Source organism: Bufo gargarizans, chromosome 8, assembly GCF_014858855.1.
Source record: "Bufo gargarizans isolate SCDJY-AF-19 chromosome 8, ASM1485885v1, whole genome shotgun sequence".
Classification (NCBI taxonomy): Eukaryota; Metazoa; Chordata; class Amphibia; order Anura; family Bufonidae; genus Bufo; species Bufo gargarizans.
Window position 1 is genome coordinate 101016583 of NC_058087.1, and position 23914 is coordinate 101040496.

General features: G+C 44.4%; 1 protein-coding gene across 1 annotated transcript in view; it reads right to left on the reverse strand.

The window, feature by feature from the left end:
• The window catches only part of COL5A2 (collagen type V alpha 2 chain), a 260308-nt gene that overhangs the window by 139859 nt on the left and 96535 nt on the right, over nt 1–23914 (reverse strand). Inside the window, exon 6 of the mRNA XM_044302642.1 lies at nt 4400–4453. Within this exon, the coding sequence (XP_044158577.1) occupies nt 4400–4453 (54 nt within the window). The remainder of the gene's footprint in view (nt 1–4399; nt 4454–23914) is intronic.

The following is a 23914-nucleotide window of genomic DNA, read 5'->3' on the forward strand; positions in this document are numbered from 1 at the left end:
CTCCTCTTTCTCATCCGAAGCCAAGAATGGCTGCGCATCAGGGAATGGATGGGTGAGGAGGGTGCTGATACAGAGGATGAGGAGGGTGCAGAAGCGGAAGGCTGAGTGAGCCACTCAACCAACTCTGGTGCGTCCATTGACGTAATTGCACACACCTTCTCCAACTTCCCACTTAGGCTCCGACCCCTACCACCCCTGCAGAATGGCCTGCCTCTTCCTCTGCCTGTCATTTTCAAAATTAAACTGTGACAAAGTCCCTATAGAAGAGCAGCATTTGTGGAAGCAGGTATAGAAAACCCCTTATAGTTGTTCCAATAGCGTTCGTCCCTCTGTATAGCTGCAGTATCTTAGCAGAACCGCACACAACTGCTAAACAAGACAAATGTACTACAAAGAAATTATATTATAGGTATATCACACCCCTGCCTCAATCATTTTTTTATTTTATTTTTTGATGGGGGGGGGGGATTGGCATATCACACCAGTTGCAATTAGTTGTTCCAATAGTGTTCGTCCCTCTGTAAAGCTATGGTATCTCAGCAGAACCACACACAAATGCTAAACAATAAAAATGCACTATATAGAAATTATAATATAGGTGTATTACACCCCTGCCTTAATCACTATTTTTGGGGGGCAACTGGTATATCACACCAGTTGCAAATAGTTGTTCCAATTTCGTCTTTTCCTCTGTATAGCTGCGGTATCGCAGCATATCTGCACACAATTGCTGCAAAAATGAAAATGCACTATATAGAAAGTATATTATAGGTATATCACACCCTTGCCTCAATCAGTTTTTTGGGGGGCAACTGGTATATCACACCAGTTGCAATTAGTTGTTCCAGTAGCGTTTCTCCCTCTGTATAGCTGTGGTATCTCAGAAGATCTGCACAATAAAAATGCACTATATCAAAATTATAATATAGGTGTATCACATCCCTGCCTTAATCACTTATTTTTTTGGGGGGGGGGGCAACTGGTATATCACACCAGTTGCAATTAGTTGTTCCAATTTCGTCTTTCCCTCTGTATAGCTGCGGTATTGCAGCAGATCTGCAAACAACTGCTGCAAAATACAAATGCACTATATAGAAATCATATTATAGGTATATCACACCCCTGTCTCATTCATTTGTATTTGGTGACAACTGGTATATCACACCAGTTGCAATTAGTTCCAATAGCATTTGTCCATCTGTAAAGCTGCAATATCTCAGCAGAACCGCACACAACTGCTTCACAATACAAATGCCACTATATAGAAATCATATTATAGGTATATCATACCCCTGCCTCAATCCGTTTTTTTGAGGGGCAACTGGATTATCACACCAGTTGTAATTAGTTGTCCCAATAGCGTTTGTCCCTCTGTATAGCTGCAGTTATGCAGTAGAACCGCACACAACTGCTGCACAATACAACAGCACTATACAGAAAGTATATTATCGAGATATCACACCCCTGCCTTGATCAGTTTTTTTTTTTTGGGGGGGGGGGGGGTGGGACTTGTATATCACACCAGTTGCAATTAGTTGTTCCAATACAGTATCTCCCTCTTTATAGCTGCTGTATCTAAGCAGAACCGCACACATCTGCTGCACAGTACAAATGCACTATATAGAAATTATATAAAAACGTAGAATGTGTCGGCAGATAAGAACCATTTGTCCCATCTAGTCTGCCTAATATACTGAATACTATGAATAGCCCTTGGCCCTATCTTATATGAAGGATGACCTTATGCCTATCCCATGCATGCTTAAACTCCTTCACTGTATTTGCAGCTACCACTTCTGCAGGAAGGCTATTCCATGCATCCACTACTCTCTCAGTAAAGTAATACTTCCTGATATTACTTTTAAACCTTTGCCCCTCTAATTTAAAACTATGTTCTCTAGTAGCAGTTTTTCTTTTAAATATTCTCTCTTCTTTTACCTTGTTGATTCCCTTTATGTATTTAAAAGTTTCTATCATATCCCCTCTGTCTCGTCTTTCTTCCCAGCTATACATGTTAAGGTCCTTTAATATTTCCTAGTAATTTATAATATTATAGGTATTTTACACCCCTGCCTCAATCAGTTTTTTTGGAGTATTGAATGAGTTGTTCCAATAGCGTTTGTGCCTCTATATAGCTCTGGTATTGCTGCAGAACCATACACAACTGCTGCACAATACAAATGCACTATATAGAAATTATATTATAGGTATATCATACCCCTGCCTCAAACAGTTTTTTTTTGGGGGGGCAACTGGTATATCACACCAGTTGAAATTAGTTGTTCCAATAGCGTTTGTCCCTTTGTATAGCTGCGGTATCACAGCAGAACCGCACACAACTGCTGCGCTATACAAATGACTATATAGAAATTATATTATAAGTATATCACACCCCTGCCTCAATCATTTTTTTGGGGGGCAACTGGTATCACACACCAGTTGCAATTAGTTGTTCCAATAGCGTTTATCCCTCTGTAATGCTGCTGTATAGCTGCAGAACGGTACATAACTGCTGCACAATACAAATGCACAATATGGAAATTATATTATAGGTATATAGTTTTTTGGGAGGGCAACTGGTATATCACACAAGTTGCAATTAGTTGTTCCAATAGCGTTTGTCCCTCTGTATAGCTACGGTATCTCAGCATAACCGCACACAATTGCTGCACAATACAAATGCACTATATAGAAATTATATTATAGGTATTTTACACCCCTATATCAATCAGTTTTTTTGGGGGGGGCAACTGGTATATCACACCAGTTGCAATTAGTTGTTTCAATAGTGTTTGTCCCTGTGTATAGCTGCAGTATCGCAGCAGAACCGCACACAACTATACTATATTTTCTATGTTAGAAAGTATATTATAAGTATACCACACCCCTCTGTATGTCACACCTATCGATAGCACACCTATTACATTCCTTAAAAGGACTTTTGTGACCCTATTAGCTAGTGTTTGGTGTCCCTAACAGTCTGTCCCTGCTCCACACAAAAACCTTTCCCTACACTGGCAAAAGACTGAATGTAGAATGGTGGCCAGGTTGGGTAGTCCATGTGCTGAAATGTCTCAATTGGCTGTCGTGTCCCACCTGATAGATGTGTCATGGGTCAATGTTCAGCGCAATGCAAAAGAATATGGCGCCAGCGGACATCGCCATATGTTCGCATGTTCAGCGAAGTTCGCTGCAAAATGACCGCTGGGTGAACTGCAAGGCCATCTCTAATAACTAGGAAATTTGCATAAATGTAAAATATTCAAAATATTTCTTGGCTATTATTTGCCAGCATGATCAACCCATCACATCAAAAAATACTAAAACCTAAAAATAAATCTGCCCAATCAACTTTCTTACAAGGCTTGCTTCACAAAATCATGTGTGCTGTTTCTTTCTTTGTTTTTTTTTGGTGCATTTGCATGCATATTTTACACAGACATTTTTGTCATGTGCGTTTTTATCATCCTATAGTAGAGAAGAGTATTGAAAACCATCTGAAAAAGCCATACCTACAGCATTGTACTTTTTCAGAAAATAGCACTGTCTTAAAAATGCAGCATGTAGAAATGTCACAAATAATGTTGCATAGTTCATAGTTCAAAAGATTTTTTTTTTAAATAAATGACAGAAAAACAACACTTTTAAAAGTAGTGTATTTTCCATGAATGTGAAATCATCCCAACTACTTATTACTTTAAAATGTTTGGCTATATTTTCAAAATTAACTTCTCAAAAATATATAAAATTTCAATAAACATTTTTGAAATATAACATCTAATGTATGTGTTATGATTTGTTTTGATTTATGTGCTATGATACTAGAACTATCATATCAGATACACCACATTGAATTGTTTGATTCCTATGTAAGTACTTAGTCCTTAGTCCATATTCTGTGAAGCAGCACTGACATCCAGTGTTGATGAGAAGCAAATGCAAATGACTGCAGTCTACTTATTGGGGCAGAGAATTACCTCCTACGAATTTAAGAATATAAAAGCACTCTGAGGCATGTCTTTCCACATTGAGAACTTCATAGACTGTTTTTTATTATTCTTCTTAGTGCATATACTGCATGCTGCTTATAGTATTGCTATAGCATGACTGCATTGTTAGAAAGTCAATTTAAGAGGTAAGGCTCTCCAGTTGCATTGATACAATACTGAATGACATTGCAATTAAACTCTGTAAGTTAGAGTATTTACAGAGTGGTAAAAAATGTAAAAAAAAGGCATCAAAATGTGAATGTATTTACATTCCATCTATAGTTTAAGCATCATTCATATAAAAATATTTATGCATAATCTAGTTTCTTATACAGTTACAACTGGTTATTAATCAGGCAGCTGAGGGTTCATTTGGAAATCTTTTTTATGAATTTATAATGTTGACTTACAGGTTTACCCTTTGGGCCTCGGTCTCCTCTTGGTCCTTGGGAACCAGGTGGACCCTGTAGAAAATAATAAAATAATAAATTAAGAAAATCTGAATAGAATTTCAAAGCTGTCCATATCCAGAGCATGACATATTAGAGATTTGTGTTTTTAATGAACTGATACATTTCACAAGAAACTGGTATCTTTAAAGATGGGGAGGAGGGGATTTATTGTGATGTCTCTGAAGTCAAGAAGGATTTTTTCCCTTCCATGATAAAATCTTTGTTTCTTTTGCCTTCTCTATATCAAGATAAAAGAAGGTAGTAGTCTGAACTGGATAAACATATGAGTCATCATTAACTTAGTATTGCATTATCTGTAAAGAATAAATCAAGGCAACTGGACGTACCGTAGATTTCTTGAAAACATTTCACTCGTTCTTCCAATGAGCTTTCTCAATTCTGAGTGACTGTGCAAAAATTCTGGGAATAAATATGTAACTAAATCAACATCCGGCAATTATACCCAGCATTGGGTCAAAGGTGTTGATTCCATTATCCTAATTGGATCCTAGTGGAATAAACACCTTTGACCCAATGCTGGGTATAATTACCAGATGTTGATTCAGTTACATATTTATTCCCAGAATTTTTGTACAGTCACTCAGAATTGAGAAAGCTCGTTGGAAGAACGAGTGAAACGTCTTCAAGAAATCTACGGAACGTCCAGTTGCCTTGATTTATTTTTTACAGATATACCATGACCTGGATAAATGAGAACCTTCGCAGACTTAGTATTGCATTGTGAGAAAGGATAGCTTGAGATTAGGAGTTAGTTGATTTGGTCTAATGTGGCTGATAATAAAGATGCAGTCTTTGCTGTGGAAATGGTGTTTAGGAACATCTATTGGGCTTGGCATGAGCTAGACGTGGGCTGAACCGCTCAAGGTTCATCACATAGCAAGTGGATATCACATGCGTTTTTCTGGCTGACTTCTTAGGGCGAGCTGAACAAAGTGTAGCATAAGGACAATCTTCAGTTACTCAGGAGAGAGAAGATTTTAGGCACCCTATTGGCATCAGCAGAGACAGTTTTTGGCTTCTTAAGCCATTTTATAATGCTCTGCCCTTTGGTATTCCTTTAAAGACAAATGATTTGTTCTAATCACAGTAGTTTTAAAAGAAAACCTGACCATAAACATATTTCATTAAGACTGACTTCAAACAGGCATAATAGAGGCACACCTTTTGCCACCTCATGGACTGTAGAACATTCAATTTCTAACAAATTTGATGCAGGTTATAAGGCCATTTGTACAGTTCAAATTTTCCTATGTGTGTGACAAAGCCTAAAGGAATGCAATTTTCTGGATGATGATAAGTATAATTATTATTTTTTCCAAGAGAATTTCCAGTGACAGCCTACAACAATCAAATTAATATTACAGAAAGGTCAGTAATAGTGATTCTTATTCTAATAATCGGAAAAAAGAACACACAATTGAATACGAGTAACAAAACACACCTGTGATTATATGAAGGTTATTATTTTTTAAAACATAAGTCTCATTCGTACAACTTGAATTAGTGTCAGAACTAAACATAAAAACCAACCAGATTGCAGTTTAAGATGATAATCCGTTCACACTACTGTCCAAGGCTCTATGAGAAGTTCTGTCAAAATTGTATAGCACTGTACTTACCATCAAAGGAGCAGGATCACCAATGTATGACACTATAAGTACATGGGGTCCATTGGGAGCCATTGGGACCCACAGTTCAAAGAATATAGTATAGCACTTTGGGTTGTATTATTATTGCTTTCAGAAACACTAACACTTTTTCCTGAAAGGGTTTTCCTGGAACTATTAAGTCTTTACTAGTGTTGATCGAGCACCAAAGTGCTCAGGTATTCGGGTGCTCGGGTCGAACACCTCAGGATGCTTGGGTGCTCGACCGAGCACCTGAGCACAATGGAAGTCAATGGGAGAACCCGAACATTAAACAAGGCACCCCCTGCTCTGAAGAGGGGAGGGTGTCTAGTTCACATGAAAAGGTCAGAAATTGATGGATGCATCTTGGACTCCCAGGTCGCTCCTGGGAACGATGTTTTCCGAGTAGTACGCCACTTTTCCAGACTGACAATAATATGCAAAAAAACTAAGATAAAATCGATTTAAGAGGAAAAATTGTTAGGAAACATTCTTTCCAGTATATTTACTTGTATATAAAGTGAAAGTGCCTGGGCCGCTAAGGAGCAACTGGGCCCGGGGCAGCTGCCGCTTTTGCCCCATGTTAAAGACGGCCCTGGTGCTCACAGGCGAGCCGATGCCTTCTAAAACAGCTGATTGATGGTGGTCCTGCGTATCAGACCCCCACCAATCACATACTGATGACCTATTCTGAGGATAGGGGCAAAAACGTGATGCACACAGTCTCCGCTGTAAGACAAGGTTTTGCAGATAGCTAAATTTTACAAAACAAGAGCACAGTAAGGACTAGTTTGAACTGGTGCAGAGTTGTGCCTGTTTTTTTGATAGCAAGACAAGGTATGTAGACTAGTGTTGATCGAGCACCATCCGAATGCTTGTGTGCTCGGTAGAATAATGGAAGTCAATGGGAGAACCTGAGCATTAAACCAGGCACCCGCTGCTCTGAAGAGGTGAGAGTGCCTGGTTCATAGGAAAAGAACAGAAATTGATGAAAACACAACCAAAATGGTTCAGGAACAGCATGGGGAGGATGTTTGGATGCGTATTGGACTCCAAGGTCACTGCTGGGAACGATGTTGTCCGAGTAGCACGCCATTTTTTCAGACTGACAATTATACGCACAAAACTGATTTTAGAGGAAAAATCATTAGGAAACATTCTTTGCTGTATATTTACTTGTATATAAAGTGCAAGTGCTGCCAAAAATTACAAGGAAGAGGCACTCCGATACAACCTGTATATCACATAATGGAGGACTTCATTCACATTGTGGTACAATTGTACAGGTAGTGGGACTCCTACACTCATAAAGCCTATGCATTAAGTGAAAGTGCTTCCAAAAATTACAAGGAACGAGTACTCCAATACACCATTTATTACACATAAAGGAGGGCATCATACACCCTTGAAAAATTATGATTGATGGCCTGCTGGTCACTCTCAAAAACATTAGAAGCAAGGGCCTGCTAGTGACACTCTAAAACATTATGGGTGAGGGCCTGCTGCTGAGCTGACATCTAAAACATTAGGGGTGAGGGTCTGCTGTAGAGCTGACTCTCTAAAAAATAATGGGCGATTGCTTGCTGCTGAGCTGACCATTGAAAGAATTTTGGTTGAGGGCCTACTGGTGAGGTGACCCTCAAAAACATTCTATGTGAGGGCCTGCAGGTGAGCTGACACTCTAAAAGATTGTAGGTGAGGGCCTGCTGGTGAGCTGATGCCGTAAAACATTATGGTTGAGGGCCTGATGGTGAGCTGACCCTCCAAAACATTATATTCAAGGGCCTGCAGGTGTGCTGACCCTCTAAAAGATTGCAGGTGAGAGCCTGCTGGTGAGCTGACCCTCTAAAAATTATATGCGAGGACCTACAGGTGAGCTGACCCTCTAAAAGATTGTAGGTGAGGGCCTGCTGGTGAGCTAACCCTTTAAAAGATTGTTTGTGAAGGCCTGCTGATGAGCTGACCCTCTAAAACATTACACATGAGGGCCTGCAGATGAGCTAACCCTCTAAAAGATTGTAGGTGAAGGCCTGCTGATGAACTGACCCTCTAAAACATTACCTGTGAGGGCCTGCTGGTGAGCTGATGCCGTAAAACATTATGGTTGAGGGCCTGATGGTGAGCTGACCCTCCAAAACATTATATTCAAGGGCCTGCAGGTGTGCTGACCCTCTAAAAGATTGCAGGTGAGAGCCTGCTGGTGAGCTGACCCTCTAAAAATTATATGCGAGGACCTACAGGTGAGCTGACCCTCTAAAAGATTGTAGGTGAGGGCCTGCTGGTGAGCTAACCCTTTAAAAGATTGTTTGTGAAGGCCTGCTGATGAGCTGACCCTCTAAAACATTACACATGAGGGCCTGCAGATGAGCTAACCCTCTAAAAGATTGTAGGTGAGGGCCAACTAGTGAGCTGACACTGTGAAACAATATGCTTGAGGACTTGCTGGTGAGCTGACCCTCAAAAACAATATATGCGAGGGCCTGCAGGTGAGCTGAACCTCTAAAAGATTGTAGGTGAGGGCCAACTAGTGAGCTGACGCTGTGAAACAATATGGTTGAGGACTTGCTGGTGAGCTGACCCTCTAAAACATTATATGTGAGGGCCTGCTGGTGAGCTGACTGTGTAAAACATTATGGTTGAAGGCCTTCTGGTGAGCTGACCCTCAAAATTATATGCCAGGGCCTGCAGGTGAGCTTAACCTCTAAAAGATTTTAGGTGAGGGCCTTTTGGTCAGCTGACTGTCACCACCAGCTCTGTGAGAAGATCTGGCAGACGTTCTTCTCTACCTATTGTGTGATGTTCTATGTTTTGGTTTCACTTTCTATCTCCTTTCCTTCTCCCAGCTGTCACCTATTTGCACTGATTGTCTCCCTTTATATTCCCTCCCATACTGCCTCACTTTGCTGGATGCTGCGTCTCCTGATTCCTCAGATAAGTCTGTTTCCTTTATTTGTGTTTTCTTGCTGGCTTGATTGTAGGTGACCCTGACTCCGTCCGTATTAAGTGCAGGGAGTCGGTGGCCGTGCCCCCTCACTATTGTAGGGTTTTCAGGTGTCACATAGTATAAGGTACAAGGACATGCACCTGTCTACCATTAAGACCTTTGCATGGGCATAGCAGTTAGGGAGAGCTCTAGGGGTTTTATAGGGCTCACCCATATGCTCCTTAGTTTGGGATCAAGCCAGTCGGATGTTTATTTATAAGTTTCAGCTTTCTGCAACACCATCCGTGACACTGACCCTCTAAAAGATTGTAGGTGAGGGCCTGCTGGTGAGCTGACCCTGTAAAGCATTATCGTTGAGGGCCTGCTGATAAGCTGTCCCTCAAAAACTTTATATGCAAGGACATGCAGGTGAGCTGAACTTCTAAAATAATGTATGTGAGGGCCTACTGGTGATTTGACTCTGTAAAACATTATTGTTGAGGGCCTGCTGGTGAGCTGACCTTCAAAAATATTATATTTGAGGGCCTGCAGGTGAGCTCACCATCTAAAAGATTGCAGGTGAGGGCCTACTGTTGAGCTGACCCTCAAAAACATTATATGCGAGGGCCTACAGGTGAGCTGACCCTCTAGAAGATTGTAGGTGAGGGCTTGTTGGTGAGCTGATTCTCTAAAAAATTGTACGTGGGGTCCTGTTGGTAAGCTGACCCTGGAAAACATTGTGGCAAAGGGCCTTCTGGTGAGATGACCCTTAAAAACATTATATGCGAGGGCCTGCAGGTGAGCTGACTCTCTAAAAAATGTAGGTGAGGGCCTGATAGTGAGCTGACACTATGAAACATTATGGTTGAGGGCCCACTGTTGAGCTGACCCTCAAAAACATTATATGCGAGGGCCTACAGGTGAGCTGACCCTCTAGAAGATTGTAGGTGAGGGCTTGTTGATGAGCTGATTCTCTAAAAAATTGTACGTGGGGTCCTGTTGGTAAGCTGACCCTGGAAAACATTATATGCAAGGGCCTGGCCCTCTAAAAGATTGTAGGTAAGGACTGGCTAGTGAGCAGACCCTCTAAAAGATTGTAGGTGAGGGCCTGCGGTTGAGCTGATGCTGTAAAACATACTGATTCAGGGCCTGATGGTGAGTTGACCCTCAAAACAATTATATGCAAGGGCCTGCTGGTGAGCTGACCCTCTAAAAGATTGTAGGTGAGGGCCTGCTGATTAGCTGACTCTCTGAAAAATTGTATGAGAGAGCCTACAAGTGAGCTGACCCTCTAAAATATTGTAGGTGAGGACCTGCTCATGAGCTGTCCCTCTAGAACATTACATACAAGGGCCTGCTGGTGAGATGACCCTCTAAAAGATTGAAGGTGAGGGCCAGCAGCTGGTGAGCTGACCCTCAAATACATTATATGCGAGGGCCTGCAGGTGAGCTGACCCAAAAAAAGTGTAGGTGAGGGCCTGCTGGTGAGCTGACCCTCTAATAGATTGTAGGTGAGGGCCTGATGGTGAGCTGGCACTGTAAAATACTATGGTTGAGGGCCTGCTGGTGAGCTGACCCTGCAAAGCATTATGGTTGAGGGCCTGCTGATGAGCTGTCCCTCAAAAACTTTATATGCAAGGACATGCAGGTGAGCTGAACTTCTAAAATAATGTATGTGAGGGCCTGCTGGTGATCTGACTCTGTAAAACATTACTGCTGAGGGCCTGCATGTAAGCTGACCTTCAAAAAGATTGTAGGTGAGAGCCTGCTAGTGAGCTGACCCTGGAAAACATTATGGTAAAGGGCCTTCTGGTGAGATGACCCTTTAAAACATTATATGCGAAGGCCTGCAGGTGAGCTGACTCTCTAAAAAATGTAGGTGAGGGCCTGATGGTGAGCTGACACTATGAAACATTATGGTTGAGGGCCCGCTGTTGAGCTGACCCTCAAAAACATTATATGCGAGGGCCTACAGGTGAGCTGACCCTTTAAACGATTGTAGGCGAGGGCCTGCTAGTGAGCTTACCCTCTAAAACATTATATATGAGGTCCTGCAGATGAGCTGACCCTCTAAAAGATTGTAGGTGAGGGCCTGCTGGTGAGCTGAACTGTAAAACATTATGGTTCAGGGCCTGCTGGTGAGCTGACCCTCAAACATTACATGTGAGGGTCTGCTGGTGAGCTGACCCTCTAAACAATTGTAGGTGAGGGCGTGCTGGTGAGCTGAATCTGTAAAACATTATGATTGAGGACCTGCTGGTGAGCTGATGCTGTAAAACAATATGTTTGAGGGCCTGCTGGTGAGTTGACCCTTAAAAAAATTATATGCAAGGGCCTGCTGTGAGCTGACCCTCTAACAGATTGTAGATGAGGGCCTGCTGATTAGCTAACTCTGAAAGATTATATGTGAGGGCCTGCAGATGTGCTGACCCTCTAGAAGATTGTAGGTGAGGGCTTGTTGGTGAGCTGATTCTCTAAAAAATTGTACGTGGGGTCCTGTTGGTGAGCTGACCCTGGAAAACATTATATGCAAGGGCCTACAGGTGAACTGGCCCTCTAAAAGATTGTAGGTGAGGACTGGCTAGTGAGAAGACCCTCTAAAAGATTGTAGGTGAGGGCCTGCGGTTGAGCTGATGCTGTAAAACATATTGATTCAGGGCCTGCTGGTGAGTTGACCCTCAAAAAAATTATATGCAAGGGCCTGCTGGTGAGCTGACCCTCTAAAAGATTGTAGGTGAGGGCCTGCTGATTAGCTGACTCTCTGAAAAATTGTATGCGAGAGCCTACAAGTGAGCTGACCCGCTAAAAGATTGTAGGTGAGGACCTGCTCATGAGCTGTCCCTCTAAAACATTACATACAAGGGCCTGTTGGTGAACTGACTCTCTAAAAGATTGTAGGTGAGGGCTAGCAGCTGGTTAGCTGATCCTCAAAAACATTATATGCGAGGGCCTGCTTGTGAGCTTACCCTCTAAAACATTACATATCAGGGTCTGCAGGTGAGCTGACCCAAAAAAAATTGTAGTTGAGGACCTGCTGGTGAGCTGACCCTCTAACAGATTGTAGGTGAGGGCCTGATGGTGAGCTGATACTGTAAAACATTACATATGAGTGTCTGCAGATGAGCAGACCCTCTAAAAGATTGTAGGTAAGGGCTTGCTGGTGAGCAGATTCTCTAAAAGATTGTAGGTGGGTGCCTGTTGGTGAGCTGACCCTAGAAAACATAATGGTTGAGAGCCTGCTGGTAAGCTAACCGTCAAAAACATTATATGTGAGGGCTTGCAGGTGAGATGACCCTCAAAAAGATTGTAGGTGAGGGCCGGCTAGTGAGCAGACCCTTTAAAACATTATATGTGAAGGCCTGCTGGTGAGCTGACCCTCTAATAGATTGTAGGTGAGGTCCTGCCGGTGAGCTTACCCTCTAAAACATTACATATGAGGGCCTGCAGGTGAACTGACGCAAAAAAAATGTAGGTGAGGGCCTGCTGGTGAGCTGACCCTCTAAAATATTGTAGGTGAGAGCCTGATGGTGAGCTGACACTGTAAAACATTATGGTTGAGGGCTTGCTGGTGAGCTGACCCTCAAAAACATATTTGATGGCCTTCTGATGAGCTGACTCTCTAAAACATTACATATGAGTGTCTGCTGGTGAGCAGACCCTCTAAAACATTACATGCGAGGTCCTGCAGGTGAGCTGACCCTCTAAAAGATTGTAGGTGAGGGCTTGCTGGTGAGCTGAACCTATAACACCCTATGATTAAGGGCCTGCTGGTGAGCTGATGCTGTAAAACAATATGGTTGAGGGCCTGCTGGTGAGTTGACCCTCAAAAAAATTATATGCAAGGGCCTACTGGTGAGCTGACCCTCTAATAGATTGTAGGTGAGGGTGTGCTGGTGGGCTGAACCTATAATACATTATGATTTAAGGGTCTGCTGGTGAGCTGATGCTGTAAAATAATATGGTTGAGGGCCTGCTGGTGAGTTGACCTTCAAAAAATATATATGCAAGGTCCTGCTGATGAGCTGACCTTCTAAAAGATTGTAGGTGAGGGCCTCCTGGTGAGCAGACCCTCTAAAACAATATATTCGAGGGTCTGCAGTTGATCTGACCCTCTAAAAGTAAGGTGACCCTCTAAAATATTGTAGGTGAGGGCCTGCTGGTGAGTTGACCCTCTAATAGATTGTAGGTGAGGGCGTGCTGGGGAGCTGAACCTATAAAACATTATGATTTAAGGGTCTGCTGGTGAGCTGATGCTGTAAAACAATATGGTTGAGGGCCTGCTGGTGAGTTGACCATCAAAAAAAATATATGTCTGATGGTGAGCTGACCCTTTAAAGGATTGTAGGTGAGGACCTACTCGTGAGCTGTCCCTCTAAAACATTACAAACTAGGGCCTGCTGGTGAGCTGACCCTCAAAAACATTATATGCGAGGGCCTGCAGGTGAGCTGACCCTCTACAAGATTGTAGGTGAGGTCCTGCTGGTGAGCCTCCCCTCTAAAACATTACATATGACGGCCTGCAGGTGAGCTGATGCAAAAAAAGAATGTAGGTGAGGGCCTGCTGGTGAGCTTACCCTCGAAAACAGTATATATGAGGGCCTGCAGGTGAGCTGATGCAAAAAAGAATGTAGGTGAGGGCCTGCTGGTGAGCTGACCCTCTTAAAGATTGTAGGTGAGAGCCTGATGGTGAGCTGACACTGTAAAACATTATGGTTGAGGGCCTGCTGGTGAGCTCAGCTGACCCTCAAAAACATTATATGTGACGGCCTGCTGATGAGCAGACCCTCTAAAACATTACATGCAAGCTCCTGCAGGTGAGCTGAGCCGATTGTAGGTGAGGGCTTGCTGGTGAGCTGATTCTCTAAAAGATTGTAGGTGGTTGCGTGTTGGTGAGCTGACCCTCAAAAACATTATATGCTAGGGCCTGCAGGTGAGTTGACGCTCTAAAACATTACATGTGAGGGTCTGCTGGTGAGCTAAACCTGTAAAACATTATGATTGAGGGCATGCTGGTGAGCTGATGCTGTAAAACATTACGGTCGAGGGCCTGCTGGTAAGCTGACCCTCAAAAACATTACATGTGAGGGTCTGCAGGTGAGATGACCCTCTAAAAGATTGTAGGGGAGGGCCTGCTGGTGAGCTGACCCTGTAAAACATTATGGTTGAGGGCTTGCTGGTTAGCTGACCCTCAAAAACTTATGCGAGGGCCTGCTAGTGAGCTGACCCTCAAAAAGATTGTAGGTGAGGGCCTGCTGATTCTCAAAAGATTGAATGCAAGAGCCTGCAATAGAACAGACCCTCTAAAATATTGTAGGTGAGGGCCTGCTCATGAGCTGTCCCTCTAAAACATTACATTGGAGGGCCTGCTGGTGAGATGACCCTCTAAAAGATTGTAGGTGAGAGCCAGCAGCTGGTGAGCTGACCCTCAATTACATTATATGCGAGGGCCTGCAGGTGAGCTGACCCAAAAAAAGTGTAGGTGAGGGCATGCTGGTGAGCTGACCCTCTAATAGATTGTAGGTGAGGGCCTGACGGTGAGCTGGCACTGTAAAATATTATGGTTGAGGGCCTGCTGGTGAACTGTCCCTCAAAAACATTATATGTGAAGGCCTGATGGTGAGCTGACTCTCTAAAACATTACATATAAGTGTCTGCAAGTGAGATGAACCTCTAAAAGATTGTAGGTGAGGGTTTGCTGGTGAGCTGACCCTCAGAAATATTATATGCAAGGGCCTACAGGTGAGCTGACCCTCTAAAAGTTTGTAGGCGAGGGCTTGCTGGTGAGCCGATTCTCTAAAAGATTGTATGTATGGGGGGGCCTGTTAGTGAGCTGACCCTGGAAAAATTATGGTTGGGACCCTGCTGGGGAGCTGACCCTCAAAAACATTATATGCAAGGGCCTGGATGTGAGCTGACCCCCAAAAAGATTGTAGCTGAGGGCCTGCTGATTATCTGACTCTCTAAAAGATTGTATGTGAGGGTCTGCTAGTGAGCTGACCCTCTAAAAGTTTGTAGGTGAGTGCATGCTGCCGAGCTAACCCACAGAAACATTATATGCGAGGGCCTGCAGGTGATTTGACCCTCTAAAAAATTGTAGGTGAGGGCCTGCTGGTGAGTTGACCCTCTAAAAGATTGTAGTTTAGGGCCTGCTGGTGAGCTGACCCACAAAAACATTATATGTGAGGGGCTGCAGGTGAGTTGACCCTCTAAAGATTGTAGGTGAGGGCCTGCTGGTGAGCTAACCATCAAAAACATTATATTCGAGGCCCTGCAGTTGATCTGACCCTCTAAAAGATTGTAGGTGAGGGCCTGCTGGTGAGCTGACCCTGTAAAACATTATGATTGATGTCCTGCTGGTGGGCTGACCCTAAAAAACATTATATGTGAGGACCTGCAGATGAGCTGACCCTCTAAATTATTGTAGTTTTGGGCCTGCTGGGGAGCTTATCCTCTAAAAGATTGTAGGTGAGGGCCTGCTGGTGAGCTGATGCTGTAAAACCATATGGTTGAGGGCCTGCTAGTGAGCTGACCGTCAAAAACGTTATATTCAAGGACCTGCAGTTTATTTGACCCTCTAAAATATTGTAGGGAGGGCCTGCTGGTGAGCAGACCATCCAAAACATTATATTCGAGGGCCTGCAATTTATCTGACCCTCTAAAAGATTGTAGGTGAGGGCCGGCTGGTGAGCAGACCCTCTAAAACATTACATGCAAGGGCCTGCAAGTAAGGTGACCCTCTAAAAGATTGTAGGTGAGGGCCTGTTGGTGACCTGACCCTCTAAAAGATTGTAAGGGCTATTAATGAGTGGCAGGTACAATATACGAATTTGCTATATTATGCGAAGTTTTAGTAGAATATTTGCAAATTCAAGAATTCAAGATTATATTCTTGATTGCGAAAATCGGCAATGTAATATTCACATAATGTGCGCGAAATACAGGCGTGAGTCACTTATGCTATATTTTTCAAGCTAGTACAGGTCCTTCTAAACAAATTAGCATATTGTGATAAAGTTCATTATTTTCTGTAATGTACTGATAAACATTAGACTATCATATATTTTAGATTCATTACACACAACTGAAGTAGTTCAAGCCTTTTATTGTTTTAATATTGATGATTTTGGCATACAGCTCATGAAAACCCAAAATTCCTATCTAAAAAAATGTGCATATCATGAAAAGGTTCTCTAAATGAGCTATTAACCTAATCATCTGAATCAACTAATTAACTCTAAACACCTGCAAAAGATTCCTGAGGCTTTTAAAAACTCCCAGCCTGGTTCATTACTCAAAACCGCAATCATGGGTAAGAATGCCGACCTGACTGCTGTCCAGAAGGCCATCATTGACACCCTCAAGCAAGAGGGTAAGACACAGAAAGAAATTTCTGAACGAATAGGCTGTTCCCAGAGTGCTGTATCAAGGCAGCTCAGTGGGAAGTCTGTGGGAAGGAAAAAGTGTGGCAGAAAACGCTGCACAACGAGAAGAGGTGTTAGGACCCTCAGGAAGATTGTGGAGAAGGACCGATTCCAGACCTTGGGGGACCTGCGGAAGCAGTGGACTGAGTCTGGAGTAGAAACCTCCAGAGCCACCGTGTACAGGCGTGTGCAGGAAATGGGCTACAGGTGCCGCATTCCCCAGGTCAAGCCACTTTTGAACCAGAAACAGCGGCAGAAGCGCCTGACCTGGGCTACAGAGAAGCAGCACTGGACTGTTGCTCAGTGGTCCAAAGTACTTTTTTCGGATGAAAGCAAATTTTGCATGTCATTCGGAAATCAAGGTGCCAGAGTCTGGAGGAAGACTGGGGAGAGGGAAATGCCAAAATGACTGAAGTCCAGTGTCAAGTACCCACAGTCAGTGATGGTCTGGGGTGCCATGTCAGCTGCTGGTGTTGGTCCACTTTGTTTTATCAAGGGCAGGGTCAATGCAGCTAGCTATCAGGAGATTTTGGAGCACTTCATGCTTCCATCTGCTGAAAAGCTTTATGGAGATGAAGATTTCATTTTTCAGCACGACCTGGCACCTGCTCACAGTGCCAAAACCACTGGTAAATGGTTTACTGACCATGGTATTACTGTGCTCAATTGGCCTGCCAACTCTCCTGACCTGAACCCCATAGAGAATCTGTGGGATATTGGGAAGAGAAAGTTGAGAGACGCAAGTCCCAACACTCTGGATGAGCTTAAGGCCGCTATCGAAGCATCCTGGGCCTCCATAACACCTCAGCAGTGCCACAGGCTGATTGCCTCCATGCCAAGCCGCATTGAAGCAGTTATTTCTGCAAAAGGATTCCTGACCAAGTATTGAGTGCATAACTGAACATAATTATTTGAAGGTTGACTTTTTTTGTATTAAAAACACTTTTCTTTTATTGGTCGGATGAAATATGCTAATGTTTTTTAGATAGGAATTTTGGGTTTTCATGAGCTGTATGCCAAAATCATCAATATTAAAACAATAAAAGGCTTGAACTACTTCAGTTGTGTGTAATGAAACTAAAATATATGAAAGTCTAATGTTTATCAGTACATTACAGAAAATAATGAACTTCATTACAATATGCAAATTTTTTTAGAAGGACCTGTATAAGTTTCCTGAGACTGGAGAAAATGGTTGGCACGGTAGAACATTAGAACAGCTTTATATGCAGATAGACAGGCAACTTTTCTATTGGTTGCTAGTGATGTTGTTAAGCTGTGACAAAAGCCTTCTCATTGACCCACAAGCTAGAAGAAGGGAGGGATGATCACCTGATATGTACTGTGTTAAAAAAACCTTTAAAAAAAATACAATTTTATGAATATATAGCGCTATATCCTAAATATTCGCAAATTCTCAAAGTGCCGATATTCGCGATTAAAATTCGCTATTCGAATATTTGCGCTCACACTAGTAAGGGCCTGCTCAAGAGCTGACACTCTAAAAGCTTGTAGGTGAGGGCCTGCTGGTGAGCTGACCCAGTAAAACATTATGGCTAAGGGCCTGCTGGTAAGCAGCCCTCAAAAATATTGCATGCGAGGGCCTGCACGAGAGCTACCCCTCTAAAATATTGTAGGTGAGGGCTTGCTGGTGATCTGACCATCTAAAAGATTGTAAATGGGGCCTGTTGGTCAGCTGACCCTGGAAAACATTATGGTTGAGGACCGGCTAGTGAGCAGAACCTCTAAAACATTATATTCAAGGGTCTGCAGGTGAGCTGACTCTCTAAAAGATTGTAGCTGAGGGCCTGCTGGTTAGCTGACTCTCTAAAAGATTGTAGGAGAGGGCCTACTGGTGAGCTGACCCTCTAAAAGGTTGCAGGTGAGAGACTATGGGCGAGCTGACCCTCTAAAACATTACATGCGAGGGTCTGCTGGCGAGCTGACCCTCGAAAAGATTGTAGGTGATGGCCTGCTGGTAAGCTGAACCTGTAAAAGATTATTGTTGAGTGCCTGCTGGTGAGCTGACCCTCAAAAACATTAAATGCGAGAGCCTGCTCATGAGCTAACCCTCTAAAAGATTGTAGGTGAGGGCCTGCTGGTGAGCTGACCCTGTAAAAAATTATGGTTGAGGGCCTAATGGTGAGCTGACCCTTAAAAACATTATATGCATGGTCTTGCAGGTGAGATGACCCTCTAAAAGATTGTAGGTGAGGGCCTGCTGGTGAGCCGAACCTTTAAAACATTATGGTTGAGGGCCTGCAGGTGAGCTGACCCTTTAAAACATTATATGCGAGGGCCTGCAGGTGAACCGAACCTTTAAAAAATTGCACTTTAGGGCCTACTGGTGAGCTGACCCTCTAAAAGATTATATGCGAGGGCCTTCAGGTGAACTGAACATCTAAAAGATTGTAGTTGAGGGCCTGCTGGTGAGCTGCCCTCTAAAAGATTACATGCAAGGGCATGCAGTTGAGCTGACCCTCTAAAAGATTGTAGGTGAGGGTCTGCTGGTGAGCTGACCCAGTAAAACATTATGGTTGAGGGCTTGCAGGTGAGCTGACGCTTTAAAATATTGTAGGTGAGGGCCTGCGGGTAAGCTGACCCTCTAAAAGATTATAGGTGAGAGCCTGTAGGTGAACTGACCCTATTAAAGATTGTAGGTGTGGGCCTGCAGGTGAGCTGACCCTTTAAAATATTGTAGGTGAGGGCCTGCAGGTAAGCTGACCCTCTAAAAGATTGTAGGTGAGAGCCTGCAGGTGAACTGACCCTATTGAAGAATGTAGGTGTGGGCCTGCTGGTGAGGTGACCCACAAAAACATTTAATGTGAGGGCCTGCAGGTGAGCTAACCCTCTAAAACATTGTAGGTAAGTCCTGCTGGTTAGCAGACCCTCTAAAATATTACATGAGAGTTCCTGCAGGTAAGATTGTAGGTGAGAGCCTGCTGGCGAGCTGACCCATAAAAACATTATATGCGAGGGCCTGCAGGTGAACTGAACCTCTAAATAATTGTATGTGAGGATCTGCTCGTGAGATGACCCTCTAAAAGATTACATGCGAGGGCCTGCAGGTGAGCTGACCCTGTAAAACATTATAGTTGAGGGCCTGCTGTTGATCTGACCCTCAAAAACATGATATATGAAGGCCTGCAGGTGAGCTGACCCTTCAGAATATTGTAGGTGAGGGACTGCAGGTAAGCTGACCCGCTAAAAGATTGTAGGTGAGGGCCTGCTGGTGAGCCGACCCTGAAAAACATTATGGTTAAGGGCCTGCTGGTGAGCTGACACTCTAATACATTACATGCAAGGGCCTGCAGGTGATCTAGCCCTCTAAAATATTATATGTGTGGGCCTGCTGGTGAGCTGACCCTCTAAAACATATACGAGTGCCTGCAGGTGAGCTGACCCTCTACAACCTCAGGATCGAAGAGGAAGAGGACGAGAAATTGAAGACTGAACCAAAAACCCTTTTTTTTGTGGTGGAAGGGGTGCATGGGAATACAGTGTATTCAGTACATTATAAAAAACACATTTAAATTGCTTTTATGTTCAGCCGCATTCCTCTGGTGAATTAGATAAGTCAGGGGCAATCCATGCCTTGTTCATTTTTATAAGAATCAACCTGTCAGCATTTTCAGTTGACAGGCGGATGTGCTTATCAGTTTCTATGCCCCCAGCAGCACTAAATACCTGCTCTGACAAAATGCTGGCGGCGGGGCAGGCCTGCACCTCCAAGACTTAGAGCGACAGTTCATGCCAAGTGTCCAGCTTTGAGACTCAGTAAATGTAAGGCACAGAGGGATCATTGAGGACGCTGACACAGTCTACTATGTATTACTTCACCATGTTCCAAAATGTTTTCCTCCTTGTGACACTAGGCCGCGCATCAGGGTGAGGGTGCTAGTGGAGTGTCATGAAAACTGTCTCAGGCTTTGGAGAGTGTTGTCCTGCCTCTGTTGGAACTGTTGTTTGCTCCCCTCGTCTCCCCTTCTCGGTTGACCAAGGAACTACATACTCTGCCGCCAGCATTGTCAGCTGGAAATTAGTGGAGCAATTTTTCCACAAGGATATTCTGGTATTGCACCATTTTGCTTGTCCTCTCCACCACAGGAATGAGAGATGAGAAGTTCTCTTTGTTGCGGTGGTCGAGAAGAGTGAACAACCAGTAATCGGTTTGTCCAAAATGCGTAAAATGCGTGGGTCATGGGAAAGGCAGTGTCACAACCAGGCAGCTGAGAAGCTCTGACAGAAGCCTTTCAGAACCTCCTCCTTGAGTTTTCTTTGTTTTGAATTTCAGTTCCTCATCTCGTTAGCCTCTCTCAGCTGTCATGTAGTTGGACTGATTGCATCCCTTTAAATTCCTCCCCATAATGTATTAGTGTGCGGCTTATACAACTTCCTGGAGTGTGTGTGCATGCTGATCCTATTTTCCAGCCTTCTACAAGATAAGTGCTGTACATTTATTTATTTTCTGTTTGCTGGATCCCAGGTGACCATGACTCCCTCCGTGTCTAGTGTAGGGAGCCGGTGGTCGTGTCCCCTCACTATTGTAGGGTGTTCAGGTGGTATATAGTCGAGGTACGTGGATATGCGATCATCCACCATTGGGATTTTCACATAGGCTGAGCAGACAGGGAGAGTGCCAGGTCTTATGCAGGGGTCTCCCTTTTGTTCCTTAGTTTTGGATCCAGTGAGTCAGATATTCATTTTGCATTGTCTTGTTTCCTGTACACCTTCCGTGACAGGCAGCCGAACATAAAGTCAGCCATGTATGCGAGAGTGCAAACAGGCAAGACTTTGCTGTCGTCATCAGGAGTATGACTCTCAATCTCCTCATCCTCTTCCTCCTCCTCTGCCCATCAACGCTGAACAGATGGAATTAAACTTCCATGGGTACTACCCTCTGTGGCAGAGGCAACCATCTCCTGTTCCTCCTCCACCTCCTCATGATCATCATCATCCAATTTGCATTGAGAAGACAAACTGAGGGAGGTTTGGCTATCTCCCTGTGTAATGTCTTCCCCCATCTCCACCTCTTCACAGAAGTGGGATGGTGACGCTGATAATAGCGTTATCACCGCTCACCATCTGTGTTGATTCCTCAAAGTTTCAGAGGTCAGACATCCATGCCTACTCCTTGCTTCTGAAGAGCGGAAGCTGACTGGAAAGTCGTCGACCATGTTGTAGCTGGTATTCCACTACTGCCCTCTGCTGCTCACAAAGCCTTGCCAAGATGTGGAACGCCGAATTACGGGGTATACTCATGTCGCACTACAGTTGGTGATCTGGCAATTGTAATCGCTGCTGCAGCCTTTACAGACCGGCGGAAGCTAATGATGAATTGCGGAAATGGGCACACACTCAGCGCACCTTCACTAGTAACTCAGGCAAATTGGGGTAGGTTTTGAGAAACCGCTGAACCACTACGTTTAAGACGTGGGCTAGGCATGGAATGTATGTGAGCTTCCTGAGCTCCAAAGCCGCCACCAAGTTACGGCCATTATCAGACCCAACCATGCCTGGTTTCTAGGTTGACTGGCGAGAGCCACAGCTCAGTCTGGTCTCTTATCCCCTGCCACAGCTCTATGGCGGTGTGCTATTTTTCACCTAAGCAGATCAGCTTAAGCACGACCTGTTGACGCTTACCCACTGCAGTGCTACACTGCTTCCAGCTACCGACTGATGGCTGACTGGTGCTGCAAGAGATAATTCTGAGGTAGAAGTGGAGGAGGAGATGGAGGAAGAGAATTGGGGGTTGGAGCCACTAACGTCGGTGCTGGTGGAAACCCTGATGGAAGTAGGGCCCACAATCCTTGGCGTCGATAGCAACGGTGCCTTCCAAGGGTACGACTCGCTCCCAGCCTACACAACGTTCACCCAGTGTGCCGTTAGGGAAATGTAGTCGAAAGTACTTGTACATGTGTCAGTGGTTAAGTAGACCTTCCCAGTAACTGTGTTGGTCAGGGCACGGGTGATGTTATGGGGCACATGCTGGTGTAAGGCGGGCGCAGCACACCTTGAAAGATAGTGGTGGCTGGGGACTGCATAACGAGGGACGGCCGCTGACATCAGGCTACGGAAGACCTCAGTGTCCACAAGCCTAAATGGCAACATTTCCAGGGACAGTAATTTGGAAAGTTGCACATTTAGTGCTATGATGACCTGTGGGTGGGTGGCTGGGTATTTGCGCTTGCTTTGAAATGCCTGGGGTAAGGACATTTGTACACTGTGCTGGGACACAGAAGTGGATGTGGTCGCTGATGGTGCTTGCGAAAGTCCAGGTGCAGGGCGGGAGGCATCCAGCACGCAGCACAGGAGAAGAGGAGGCAGTGGTGTGACCCACAGACACAGATTGTGGACCCAGGCATTTGGCCCACCTATTACGGTGCTTTGATGCCATGTGCTGGATCATGCTGGTGGTGGTGAGGTTTCTAGTGTTCACGCCCCTGCTCATTTTTGTTTGGAATAGGTTGCAAATTACAATTCATTTGTCATCCGCACTTTCCTCAAAAAAGTGCCAGACTGCTGTACACCTTCCCCTTGGCAGGGGAGATTTCCGCAAGGGTGTGTTCCAGCCTGTTGCGGTGCAGATCCCTCCCCCTCTGTACTGCTGTCCTTGCTCGGCTTGCCACCTTCCCAGGTTGGGTCAGTGACTTTATCGTCCACCATCTCTTCTTCCACTTCCTCACTCTGCTCATCCTCCTGACTTGTTGACCTAGCAACAACCTCAGTTATTGAAAACTGTGTCTCATCATCATTATCCACCTCGTGAAACTCTAATTGCCGTTCCCCACCGTTATGTTCTTGTGACTGTGGATGCTCAAGAGTTTGGGAATCAGGGCACAAGATCTCATGTCCCTCTTCAAGCGGGCTTGTCGAGAGGCCCAATTGAAGGAATGTTGCTGAAAAGATCTCCTCAGAATATCCGAGTGTGGGATCACTTGTTTGGCAAGACTCTCCATGGTGGGAGTAAGGAGGATCAGGGTGAGGATTGTGTTGACCAGACTCTTGGCTTCTGAGACTGATTTGTTGAAAGACTGGAAGCATTATCTGCTGCAATCCAACTGACCACCTGGTCGCACCGGTCTGACTTTGAGAGCGTTGTCCTACGCTGCCCTGATACCTGGGACATGAAGCTAGGTATCGTGGATGAGTGTTTTTCTTGTGCTCTGCAGCAGGCACAGTTACAACGCGCCCAGGGCCACGGCCTCTGGGTGCACCATCAGCTCACGGCCACTCCAGTATCCCTTAATGCTCACCTTCTTCATATTAAATGTTATATATGCTAGAAAGTTTATCACACATACAGTAGCGTAGTATTTGTAAGTGTATGCACAAAAAAGTTAAAAAAGGTAATTGGGGATGTCGAAACGTCACTCAGGAGATATACCGCAGATAATGTCAATGCTGTCACCAGCAGCTAATAAAAAATTACAGAGAATGTCACAGGTATTTGGGATGTGGAAATGTTATACAGGAGTTG